This window comes from Ascaphus truei, chromosome 21 (assembly GCF_040206685.1).
Source record: "Ascaphus truei isolate aAscTru1 chromosome 21, aAscTru1.hap1, whole genome shotgun sequence".
NCBI lineage: Eukaryota > Metazoa > Chordata > Amphibia > Anura > Ascaphidae > Ascaphus > Ascaphus truei.
Genome location: NC_134503.1, coordinates 25,125,734 through 25,139,525, shown reverse-complemented (window position 1 = coordinate 25,139,525; position 13,792 = coordinate 25,125,734). Strand labels below are relative to the sequence as shown.

The window sequence follows — 13,792 nt, the reverse complement described above, 5'->3', positions numbered from 1 at the left end:
GCGTGTGTGTGCGCGTATAAATGTATATGCGTGTGTGTGTGCGTATAAATGTATATGCGTGTGTATGTGTATAAATGTATATGCGTGTGTGTGTGCGTGAATAAATGTATGTGTGTGTGTGTGTGTGTGTGTGTGTATAAATGTATATGCATGGGTGTCTGTGCGCGTATAAATGTATATGCATGGGTGTTGTGTGCGTGTATAAATGTATATGCATGGGTGTGTGTGTGTGCGTGTATAAATGTATATGCATGTGTGTGTGTGCGTGTATGTGTATAAATGTATATGCGTGTGTGTGTGTATAAATGTATATGCATGTGTGTGTGTGCGTGTATAAATGTATATACGTGTGTGTGCGTGTATAAATGTATATGCATGGGTGTGTGTGTGTGTATAAATGTATATGCATGTGCGTGTGTGTGTATAAATGTATATGCATGGGTGTGTGTGCGTGTATAAATGTGTGCCTGTATAAATGTGTGCATGTGTGCCTGTATAAATGTGTGTGTGCGTGTGTGTGTGTATAAATGTATATGCGTGTGTGTGTGTATAAATGTATATGCATGTGTGTGTGTGTGTATAAATGTATGTGTGTGTGTGTGTGTATAAATGTATGTGTGTGTGTGTGTGTGTGTATAAATGTATATGCATGGTTGTGTGTGCGTGTATAAATGTATATGCATGGTGTGTATAAATGTATATGCGTGGGTGTGTGTGCGTGTATAAATGTATATGCGTGTGTGCGTGTATAAATGTATATGCGTGTGTGTGTTTGTGCGCGTGTATAAATGTATATGCGTGTGTGTGTGCGTGTATAAATGTATATGCGTGTGTGTGTGTATAAATGTATATGCATGGGTGTATGTGCGTGTATAAATGTATATACGTGTGTGTGCGTGTATAAATGTATATGCATGGGTGTGTGTATAAATGTATGTGTGTGTGTGTGTATAAATGTATATGCATGGTTGTGTGTGCGTGTATAAATGTATATGCGTGTGCGTGTGTGTGTATAAATGTATATGCATGGGTGTGTGTGCGTGTATAAATGTATATGCATGTGTGCCTGTATAAATGTGTGTGTGCGTGTGTGTGTATGTGTGTATAAATGTATATGCGTGTGTATAAATGTATATGCATGTGTGTGTGTATAAATGTGTGTGTGTATAAATGTATATGCATGGTTGTGTGTGCGTGTATAAATGTATATACATGGGTGTGTGCGTGTATAAATGTATATGCATGGGTGTGTGGGCGTGTATAAATGTATATGCGTGGGTGTGTGTGCGTGTATAAATGTATATGCGTGTGTGTGTGCGTGTATAAATGTATATGCGTGTGTGTGTGTGTGTGTATAAATGTATATGCGTGTGTGTGCGTGTATAAATGTATATGCGTGTGTGTTTGTGTGCGTGTATAAATGTATATGCGTGTGTGTGTGCGTGTATAAATGTATATGCATGGGTGTGTGTGCATATATAAATGTATATGCATGGGTGTGTGTGCATGTATAAATATATATGCATGGGTGTGTGTGTGTGTGCGTGTATAAATGTATATGCGTGTGTGTGCGTGTATAAATGTATATATGTGTGTGTGTGTGTGTATAAATGTATATGCGTGGGTGTGTGTGCGTGTATAAATGTATATGCACGTGTGTGTGCGTGTATAAATGTATATGCGTGTGTGTGCGTGTGTGCGTGTATAAATGTATATGCGTGTGTATGTGTGCGTGAATAAATGTATATGCATGGGTGTGTGTGAGTGTATAAATGTATATGCATGGGTGTGTGTGCGTGTATAAATGTATATGCATGGGTGTGTGTGCGTGTATAAATGTATATGCATGGGTGTGTGTGCGTGTATAAATGTATATGTATGAGTGTGTGTGTATAAATGTATATGTGTGTGTGTGTAAATGTATATGCGTGCGTGTATAAATGTATATGCATGTGTGTGTGTGTGTAAATGTATATGCGTGCGTGTATTAATGTATATGCGTGTGTGTGCATGTATATATATATATATATATATATATGTGTGTGTGTGTATAAATGTGTGTGTGTATAAATGTATATGCGTGGGTGTGTGTGCGTGTATAAATGTGTATGCATGGGTGTGTGTATAAATGTATATGCACGTGTGTGTGCGTGTTTAAATGTATATGCGTGTGTGTGTGTGCGTGTATAAATGTATATGCGTGTGTATGTGTGCGTGTATAAATGTATATGCATGGGTGTGTGTGAGTGTATAAATGTATATGCATGGGTGTGTGTGCGTGTATAAATGTATATGCATGGGTGTGTGTGCGTGTATAAATGTATATGTATGAGTGTGTGTGTATAAATGTATATGTGTGTGTGTGTAAATGTATATGCGTGCGTGTATAAATGTATATGCATGTATGTGTGTGTGTGTGTGTGTAAATGTATAAATGTGTGTGTGTGTGTGTGTGTGTAAATGTATATGCGTGTGTGTGCATGTATATATGTGTATGTGTAGATATATATATGTGTGTGTGTGTGTGTGTGTAAATGTATATGCGTGCGTGTATAAATGTTTATGCGTGTGTGTGTGCATGTATAAATGTATATGTGCGCGCGTTTGTGTATAAATGTTTATGCGTGTGTGTGTATGTATAAATGTATATGTGCGCGCGTGTTTGTGTATAAATGTATATGCGTGAGTGTGTAAATGTATATGCGTGTATAAATGTATGTGTGCATGTATAAATGTATATGCGCGTGTGTGTATATGTGCGTGCGTATATACAGTAAATGTATGTGCGTGTATAAATGTATATGCACGTGTGTGCGTGTAAATGTATATGTGCGTGCGTGTACAAATGTATGTGCATGTATATGCACGTGTGTGCGTGTATAAATGTATATGCGCGTGTATAAATGTGTGTGTGCGTGTAAATGTATATGTGCGTGCGTGTATACATGTATATGCACTTGTGTGCGTGTATAAATGTGTGTGCGTGTAAATGTATATGTGCGTGCGTGTATAAATGTATGTGCGTGTATAAATGTATATGCACGTGTGTGCGTGTAAATGTATATGTGCGTGCGTGTATAAATGTATGTGCGTGTATAAATGTATATGCACGTGTATAAATGTATGTGTGGGTGTGTGTGAATGTTTATATACACACACACACATATATTTTATTTATGTATAAAATGTGTTACCAGGAAGTAATACATTGAGAGTTACCTCTCGTTTTCACGTATGTCCTGGGCACAGAGTTATGATGACAAATACATAGTTACATTAAGTGAACAGAAGTTATAGAGTCAAATATATAACACACATATAACATACACGTGCACATACACATTTATACACACACATATACATTTATACACGCACACATACATACACGAGTATCGCTATTCTCTTCCAGGAGATACACCATTAATACCCCGTTCTGCACGCTGGAGAAGACATACTCGGTACCTTCTTATCCTGCTGCACGTTTATTTATTTTTTAGGGGGTGGATAGGGCCCCCCCCCCCCTCCGAACATGAACTGCAATAATCCCAAGGAGAGAATGAGGGCTATCAGTTCCACTTAGATAAGCACGGGGCAATAAAAGCTTCCCTGGGCAAGCTGTGACCTTAGGGCTTGAACTTTGGGATCACATGACCAGCTCGTAAACTGACCTGGGAGATTGTCCCTGTCCCTCCCAGACCTCAGAGGGGAACAGGCAGCTCCAGTAACAGGAGCGTCCCGATCCGGCTGCTGGGTGCAGCGAGTGGAACTTCATGGCTGCCCCGCAGCGCCCCAGCAAAGGCGGACAGGCATGAGATGGATGCATGGGAAGGTACCTACCCCACTTATTACACGCTGGGGGGGGGGGGGGCTATGCTGGGGAGGGAGGTGGGCACTATGCTGGGGGGATGCGGGGGGCATGGGCACTACGCTGGGGGACTCGGGCACAATGCTGGGGGTCACAGGCACTACACTGGGGAAGGGCTGTGGGCACTATGCTGGAGTGGTGCGGGGGACGCGGGCACCATGCTGGGGGGAGGGAGGTGGGCACTATGCTGGGGGGAGGGAGGTGGGCACTATGCTTGGGTGGTGCGGGGAACGCAGGTGCTACGCTGGGGGGGAGGCGGGTACTGCACTGGGGAGACGCGGGGGTATATACCAGGGGGGGCGCAGGGGATACACCAGGAGGGGATGTGGGGATACGCCAGGGGGACGCGTGGATACGCTGGGGGGTGGGCAGGGGATACGCCAGGAGGGGATGTGGGGATACGCTGGGGGGTGGGCAGGGGATACGCCAGGGGGACGCGGGGATACGCTGGCTTCAATCACTTCACTTGCACTGATGTGTTTTTATTGTACATACGTGTGTATATGTATGCACAATCACGTGCACACATAACCGTACGCACACCTAAGCACACGTAAGCGCGTGCACACACACACACACACACACACACACACACACACGTAAGCATACACACACAAACACAAGTAAGCATACACACACAAACACACACACACGTGAGCGTGCACACTCACGTAAGCACACGCACACGTGAGCGTGCACACACTTATTTTTGCAAACTAGTATTTTGAGTGCTATAACCAGTCTGTTGTGATATTTTTTGTATTTTCGATGTATTTTATTTTCTATTCTGTGTAAGAAGGTATATGTACTTGGAATTGTGAAGCGGCTACATTTGGAAATATAGTGCGTCTTACCATAATGAATGGCGATTATTACGCTGATTGGTGTTATTGCTGTGTGTTTGTCACTGTATATTATCAGTAGCAGAGCGCAGACATCATATTTTCGCCGTTTTAATGACGCGGATCTTGGGTAACTTGGTTCTTGAACCATCTGTTCCATTTAAGCATTGCTGGGTTAGAAACTACCCAATGAACAGAACCCTGATCCAACGTTGTTAGTTCTGTACATTAGAAATTAAAACCTTGTTATTTCAATCCCGGGTTAAATGGTAACATTTCTCACTCGCTTCCAATGTCATTTTATGCGGAGAGCAGCATTTTGTTACAGGGAGTGAGGGCTCTGATTTAATTAGCAGCTACAGGCCACAGCGGGCTGTTTTCATGTAAACGTCACTTTTCAAGGAAACCTTTCACATTGTAATTCACCCTTTGTTTACAGGTAACAAAACCGCACAGTTTACACTTTCATCAAAAACATGTCATATTAGGGGAAATAAATCCGTGGGAAGAGAATTTCCGGGTAGCAAAATTCCCCCACGTTTCGTGCCACTAATTAACACGCCAACAAAGGCATCAACTGCTCCTTATACCATGCTGCATGGAAATAGTTACATAGTTACATAAATATATAGATACATAGTGGATGAGGTTGAAAAAAGACGTACGTCCATCAAGTTCAACCTATGCTAAATTTGGACGGAATAGTAAGGCCTTATTACTTTTGTTGTGAACGGGACAGACGATTACACAATTGTTGTACAGCCCATCATAGTGTGTATTCACCGACGAGATGACGTCACATATATCCATTGAGATTCCGTGTGCGTTACCGCCGCCGCGAATCGTTCCCAGAGCGCCGCGCTCGTGCTGAGCTTCGGTCGCTTTGCGACGGTTGACGGGTATCAGAGCTTTGTGTTGCGTTCTCAAGTTGCCCGCGTCCCACTTCAGAGACCAGATGAGCTGGCTCGTATTTGGCTTTTGGACGTCACTTCTGTGTGTGACAGCTGTGCCCCGAGTGTAAGGCGATTAACTGCAGACAACTGTGAAGAAAATGTGTCCGTAATGAGAGCTTTGTGTGTTAATAGCTTATCTGTGTGTATTGTGTTCCAGATGCGCGTGTATGTAAGTATGTGTATATGTGTATGTGTATATATATATATATATATATATATATATATATATATATATATATAGTATATATATATATATATATATATATATATATATTGCAGAATAAATGTGTTCTTCAGTATTAGGTGATGACACCTTTTTTATTTGGACTAACAATTTATGTCACAGGACAAACTTTGGAGAGTTCTCCTCTCTTCCTCAGGTCGGCGACACTGATTAACAAAGGGATCTGTGGCTAAACAGAGGTTAGGAGAGCAGAAAAATAAATACAAATATATGTATATATAGATAGGTGTGTGTATATAGAGAGATAGATAGATATACACACACATATATATGTGTCTGTGTATATATGTGTCTATATAACAGATAGATGTGTTTGTGTGTGTGTATAGGTGCGAGGGATCCGATCACATCGTCGCACACTGAAAGCGACGCGGGCCCCGTCCGACCAAAACGCGTTATAATAAATACACAATTGTGGGTGGTATGCTGCAAGGCGGTGAGGTTTCCCACGCTGGGGTTCAATACCAGGCCGCCTGCATCCTTACTGGTTACTACTGGGAGCTGGACTATTCCACCAGTTCAGTATGGGAGATCAGGTCTTGGGGTCAGATTAACTGACGTCTTATGCGGTGTCACATTCCCCGCATCGGACCCCGGCTAACATCTCCTCCGGGCAGCGATTTCATGATACGCCTGGCGCTCTTATCCCTGCGTCCCTGTATATAGAGTGTCAGCTCCTCAGGGCAGTGATATGATACGCCTGGCGCCCTAGTCCCTTTGACGCTGTATATAGAGTGTCAGCTCCTCCGGGCAGCGATTTCATGATACGCCTGGCGCTCTTATCCCTGTATATAGAGTGTCAGCTCCTCAGTTCCTGGCTTATCCCTGTATATAGTGTCAGCTCCTCAGTTCCCGGCTTATCCCTGTATATAGAGTGTCAGCTCCTCAGTTCCTGGCTTATCCCTGCGTCCCTGTATATAGAGTGTCAGCTCCTCAGTTCCTGGCTTATCCCTGCGACCCTGTATATAGAGTGCCAGCTCCTCAGTTCCTGGCTTATCCCTCTATATAGAGTGTCAGCTCCTCAGTTCCTGGCTTATCCCTGCAACCCTATATAGAGTGTCAGCTCCTCAGGGCAGCGATATGATATACCTGGCGCTCTTATCCCTGCGTCCCTGTATATAGAGTGTCAGCTCCTCAGTTCCCGGCTTATCCCTGTATATAGAGTGTCAGCTCCTCAGTTCCCGGCTTATCCCTGTATATAGAGTGTCAGCTCCTCAGTTCCTGGCTTATCCCTGCGTCCCTGTATATAGAGTGTCAGCTCCTCAGTTCCCGGCTTATCCCTGTATATAGAGTGTCAGCTCCTCAGTTCCCGGCTTATCCCTGTATATAGAGTGTCAGCTCCTCAGTTCCCGGCTTATCCCTGTATATAGAGTGTCAGCTCCTCAGTTCCCGGCTTATCCCTGTATATAGAGTGTCAGCTCCTCAGTTCCCGGCTTGTCCCTGGTATGCTCCTGTTTTCCGCATTCCCTTTGTGTTTGCATTGTAATATAAACCTAATTATACAGTGTCCCATCTCTCACCGCCGGGTTAACCCCATCAGTGCCAGAGAGCCCTGGGGCAGATTTGCTGGCACTGTAGTTTTTGTTGTTTGGTTATAAATCCCCTTTTTGTTTGGGCTCCTAATGACTTTATCTCACCGCTGTGGGATTCAGCAGAACAGCCCAGACCTGTCTTTCAGCATGTGAGTGACAGGCTAGGAAGCCCCTCTCTGGGGGGTGGGGGGAAGGGTAGGGGGTCCCGGCACAGAGGGTGGGGGGGGGGGGAATTCTTAGCATCTGTAAGAGATCAATAAGTGAGGAGCTTTTGTGTTTTACCTTTTAATTGGATGTAATCATTTTCCAGGGTTACTCGCTGAGGGGGGGGGGGATAGTTTAGCCCGTGCGGCTTTAACCAGGGGGCGGGGGGTGGCGGTGGTGGGGGGGGGGCGCTCGTATTTTGGGAGGAAGGGATGCAGCAGTGACGCAATGGCATGATGTGGGGATCGGGGTTTAGAGATAAAGATTTGTTTTCATCGGAGATCCTCCGCTGCCCCCCCCCCCCCCTCCGCTGCCAACCCCCCTCCGCTGCCCCCCCCCTCCGCTGCCAACCCTCCTCCCCCCCAAAGGACTCAATATTGTAAATGCCAAGGTTCTCAACTCAAGCCCCCCCAAACATGTCCGGTTTTAAGGATATCCCAGCTTCAGCACAAGTGGCCCAATCAGTTGAGCCACCTGTGCTGAAGCAGGGATTGATTGAGCCGCTGGTGCTGAAGCAGGGGATAGCCTGAAAGCCGGACCTGTTGGAGTTGAGGGACCCTGCACTGAGGCAGTACCTGTGCATGTTATTCTCTGGGGACAGTATCCGGCGTTGGGCTCCCGTGCCAGGCAAAGGATCGGAGGCGCCGCCCTAAAACCGCGACCCTGCCCCCCTCGCTGAACACCCTCTGACCTTGCCATGGTACAGCAGATAGAACCGGTGGGGGGGGGGGGGTGGCCGTAGCCCCTCCAACATATTTATAGGTCAGTAAATGGGGGTTACATGGTGGGTTAACCCTTCAGCCACCTGTAGCGTACAGCAGCATCCGTTCCACAGCGGCACGAACACTCACAGCCTGTGCTCATAGAAAGAGCTCCCGGCAAGCGGGAGTGAACAGCGGCACGAACACTCACAGCCTGTGCTCATAGAAAGAGCTCCCGGCAAGCGGGAGTGAACAGCGGCACGAACACTCACAGCCTGTGCTCATAGAAAGAGCTCCCGGCAAGCGGGAGTGAACAGCGGCACGAACACTCACAGCCTGTGCTCATAGAAAGGCCTCCCAGCAAGCGGGAGTGAACAGCGGCACGAACACTCACAGCCTGTGCTCATAGAAAGAGCTCCCGGCAAGCGGGAGTGAACAGCGGCACGAACACTCACAGCCTGTGCTCATAGAAAGAGCTCCCAGCAAGCGGGAGTGAACAGCGGCACGAACACTCACAGCCTGTGCTCATAGAAAGGCCTCCCAGCAAGCGGGAGTGAACAGCGGCACGAACACTCACAGCCTGTGCTCATAGAAAGAGCTCCCGGCAAGCGGGAGTGAACAGCGGCACGAACACTCACAGCCTGTGCTCATAGAAAGGCCTCCCGGCAAGCGTGAGTGAACAGCGGCACGAACACTCACAGCCTGTGCTCATAGAAAGAGCTCCCGGCAAGCGGGAGTGAACAGCGGCACGAACACTCACAGCCTGTGCTCATAGAAAGACCTCCCGGCAAGCGGGAGTGAACAGCGACACGAACACTCACAGCCTGTGCTCATAGAAAGGCCTCCCAGCAAGCGGGAGTGAACAGCGGCACGAACACTCACAGCCTGTGCTCATAGAAAGAGCTCCCGGCAAGCGGGAGTGAACAGCGGCACGAACACTCACAGCCTGTGCTCATAGAAAGAGCTCCCGGCAAGCGGGAGTGAACAGCGGCACGAACACTCACAGCCTGTGCTCATAGAAAGAGCTCCCGGCAAGCGGGAGTGAACAGCGGCACGAACACTCACAGCCTGTGCTCATAGAAAGGCCTCCCAGCAAGCGGGAGTGAACAGCGGCACGAACACTCACAGCCTGTGCTCATAGAAAGAGCTCCCGGCAAGCGGGAGTGAACAGCGGCACGAACACTCACAGCCTGTGCTCATAGAAAGAGCTCCCAGCAAGCGGGAGTGAACAGCGGCACGAACACTCACAGCCTGTGCTCATAGAAAGGCCTCCCAGCAAGCGGGAGTGAACAGCGGCACGAACACTCACAGCCTGTGCTCATAGAAAGAGCTCCCGGCAAGCGGGAGTGAACAGCGGCACGAACACTCACAGCCTGTGCTCATAGAAAGGCCTCCCGGCAAGCGTGAGTGAACAGCGGCACGAACACTCACAGCCTGTGCTCATAGAAAGAGCTCCCGGCAAGCGGGAGTGAACAGCGGCACGAACACTCACAGCCTGTGCTCATAGAAAGACCTCCCGGCAAGCGGGAGTGAACAGCGACACGAACACTCACAGCCTGTGCTCATAGAAAGGCCTCCCAGCAAGCGGGAGTGAACAGCGGCACGAACACTCACAGCCTGTGCTCATAGAAAGAGCTCCCGGCAAGCGGGAGTGAACAGCGGCACGAACACTCACAGCCTGTGCTCATAGAAAGGCCTCCCGGCAAGCGTGAGTGAACAGCGGCACGAACACTCACAGCCTGTGCTCATAGAAAGAGCTCCCGGCAAGCGGGAGTGAACAGCGGCACGAACACTCACAGCCTGTGCTCATAGAAAGACCTCCCGGCAAGCGGGAGTGAACAGCGACACGAACACTCACAGCCTGTGCTCATAGAAAGAGCTCCCGGCAAGCGGGAGTGAACAGCGGCACGAACACTCACAGCCTGTGCTCATAGAAAGGCCTCCCAGCAAGCGGGAGTGAACAGCGGCACGAACACTCACAGCCTGTGCTCATAGAAAGAGCTCCCGGCAAGCGGGAGTGAACAGCGGCACGAACACTCACAGCCTGTGCTCATAGAAAGGCCTCCCAGCAAGCGGGAGTGAACAGCGGCACGAACACTCACAGCCTGTGCTCATAGAAAGACCTCCCGGCAAGCGGGAGTGAACAGCGGCACGAACACTCACAGCCTGTGCTCATAGAAAGAGCTCCCGGCAAGCGGGAGTGAACAGCGGCACGAACACTCACAGCCTGTGCTCATAGAAAGGCCTCCCAGCAAGCGGGAGTGAACAGCGGCACGAACACTCACAGCCTGTGCTCATAGAAAGGCCTCCCGGCAAGCGGGAGTGAACAGCGGCACGAACACTCACAGCCTGTGCTCATAGAAAGAGCTCCCGGCAAGCGGGAGTGAACAGCGGCACGAACACTCACAGCCTGTGCTCATAGAAAGAGCTCCCGGCAAGCGGGGGTGAACAGCGGCACGAACACTCACAGCCTGTGCTCATAGAAAGGCCTCCCGGCAAGCGGGAGTGAACAGCGGCACGAACACTCACAGCCTGTGCTCATAGAAAGGCCTCCCGGCAAGCGGGAGTGAACAGCGGCACGAACACTCACAGCCTGTGCTCATAGAAAGGCCTCCCGGCAAGCGGGAGTGAACAGCGGCACGAACACTCACAGCCTGTGCTCATAGAAAGGCTTCCCGGCAAGCGGGAGTGAACAGCGGCACGAACACTCACAGCCTGTGCTCATAGAAAGAGCTCCCGGCAAGCGGGAGTGAACAGCGGCACGAACACTCACAGCCTGTGCTCATAGAAAGAGCTCCCGGCAAGCGGGAGTGAACAGCGGCATGAACACTCACAGCCTGTGCTCATAGAAAGAGCTCCCGGCAAGCGGGAGTGAACAGCGGCACGAACACTCACAGCCTGTGCTCATAGAAAGGCCTCCCGGCAAGCGTGAGTGAACAGCGACACGAACACTCACAGCCTGTGACATAGAAAGAGCTCCCGGCAAGCGGGAGTGAACAGCGACACGAACACTCACAGCCTGTGCTCATAGAAAGAGCTCCCGGCAAGCGGGAGTGAACAGCGGCACGAACACTCACAGCCTGTGCTCATAGAAAGACCTCCCGGCAAGCGTGAGTGAACAGCGGCACGAACACTCACAGCCTGTGCTCATAGAAAGGCTTCCCGGCAAGCGGGAGTGAACAGCGACACGAACACTCACAGCCTGTGCTCATAGAAAGGCCTCCCGGCAAGCGGGAGTGAACAGCGGCACGAACACTCACAGCCTGTGCTCATAGAAAGAGCTCCCGGCAAGCGGGAGTGAACAGCGGCACGAACACTCACAGCCTGTGCTCATAGAAAGAGCTCCCGGCAAGCGGGAGTGAACAGCGGCACGAACACTCACAGCCTGTGCTCATAGAAAGAGCTCCCGGCAAGCGGGAGTGAACAGCGGCACGAACACTCACAGCCTGTGCTCATAGAAAGACCTCCCGGCAAGCGTGAGTGAACAGCGGCACGAACACTCACAGCCTGTGCTCATAGAAAGGCTTCCCGGCAAGCGGGAGTGAACAGCGACACGAACACTCACAGCCTGTGCTCATAGAAAGGCCTCCCGGCAAGCGGGAGTGAACAGCGGCACGAACACTCACAGCCTGTGCTCATAGAAAGAGCTCCCGGCAAGCGGGAGTGAACAGCGGCACGAACACTCACAGCCTGTGCTCATAGAAAGGCTTCCCGGCAAGCGGGAGTGAACAGCGACACGAACACTCACAGCCTGTGCTCATAGAAAGAGCTCCCGGCAAGCGGGAGTGAACAGCGGCACAATCATGTAATAATAATAATAATAATGCACACGTAGTAATAATAATAATAATTCACACGTAGTAATAATAATAATAATGCACACGTAATAATAATTCACACGTAGTAATAATAATAATAATGCACACGTAGTAATAATAATAATAATTCACACGTAGTAATAATAATAATAATGCACACGTAGTAATAATAATAATAATTCACACGTAGTAATAATAATAATAATGCACACGTAGTAATAATAATAATAATGCACACGTAATAATCCCGTGTCGGTGCTGAGGCGGCAGTCTGATGTCAGTGCGCGCGGCTGGCACTGGGACCTCCCACTACAAAGGTTGTGCTTTTACCCACTTGCGCCCTGGTCTCGGTCTGGCCGGTGTAATCTCCCAGCCATAGGTTTTCTCCCATTCTGTTTTCTCGTTTTGCCGCTGTTCCAAACAAAGGTCACCGTGTTTCAGCCCTGGTCAGCGGTATCTGTGCGGGAGGGGGGGGGGGGTGGGGGCGGTGTATCTGTGTGTGGGGGGGGTGTATCTGTGCGGGGGGGGGTGTATCTGTGCGGGGGGGGGTGTATCTGTGCGGGGGGGGGGTGTATCCGTGCTGGGGGGGTGTATCTGTGTGGAGGGGGTGTATCTGTGCGGGGGGGCGGTGTATCTGTGTGTGGGGGGGTTTATCTGTGTGTGTGTGGTGGGGGGTGGTGGGTATCTGTGCGGGGGGGTGTATCTGTGCGGGGGGGGTGGTGTATATGTGCGGGGGGGCGGTGTATATGTGTGGGGGGGGGCGGTGTATCTGTGTGTGGGGGGGTGTATCTGTGTGTGTGTGGGGGGGGTGGTGTGTATCTGTGTGTGTGTGGGGGGGGTGGTGTGTATCTGTGCGGGTGGGGTGTATCTGTGCGGGGGGGGGTGTATCTGTGCGGGGGGTGGTGGGGGGGCGGTGTATCTGTGCGGGGGGGGCGGTGTATCTGTGTGTGGGGGGGTGTATCTGTGTGTGTGTGTGGGGGGTGGTGTGTATCTGTGCGGGGGTGGTGTGTATCTGTGCGGGGGGGTGTATCTGTGCAGGGGGGGCGGTGTATCTGTGCGGGGGGGGTGGGGGGGCGGTGTATCTGTGTGTGGGGGGGGTGTATCTGTGTGTGTGTGGGGGGTATCTGTGTGCGTGGGGGGTATCTGTGTTTGGGGAGGGGGGTATCTGTGCGGGGGGGGGGCGGTGTATCTGTGCGGGGGGGTGGGAGGGGGCGGTGTATCTGTGTGTGTGTTGTGTATCTGCGGGGGGTGTATCTGTGCGGGGGGGGGCGGTGTATCTGTACGGGGGGGGCGGTGTATCTGTGCGGGGGGGTGGTGGGGGGGCGGGGGGGCGGTGTATCTGTGTGGGGGGGGTGTCTGTGTGTGTGGGGGGGTATCTGTGTTTGTGTTTGGGGAGGGGGGTATCTGTGCGGGGGTGGGTGTATCTGTGCGGGGGGGGCAGTGTATCTGTGCGGGGGGGGCGGTGTATCTGTGCGGGGGGGGCGGTGTATCTGTGTGTGTGTGTATCTGTGTGTGTGTGTGTGGGGGGGTAATCTGTGCTGGGGGGTATCTGTGTGGAGCCAGGCGTCTTATCTGCTACCTCGTGTAATTCCTTACCTGCAACATGTAACCGGGTGATAGCGCACTTTCAAAG

At 50.1% G+C, this 13,792-nt stretch overlaps 1 protein-coding gene across 6 annotated transcripts in view; it reads left to right on the top strand.

The window, feature by feature from the left end:
- The window catches only part of NR6A1 (nuclear receptor subfamily 6 group A member 1), a 290,975-nt gene that overhangs the window by 157,485 nt on the left and 119,698 nt on the right, over positions 1-13,792 (top strand). Inside the window, exon 1 of one of the 6 annotated variants that reach the window (XM_075579386.1) lies at positions 3,651-3,829. The exons of the other annotated variants lie outside the window; for them this stretch is intronic. Within the exon in view, the coding sequence (XP_075435501.1) occupies positions 3,814-3,829 (16 nt within the window). The 5' untranslated portion in view covers positions 3,651-3,813. Of the gene's footprint in view, positions 1-3,650; positions 3,830-13,792 lie in introns of those variants that run through there. 6 annotated transcript variants of the gene reach the window in all.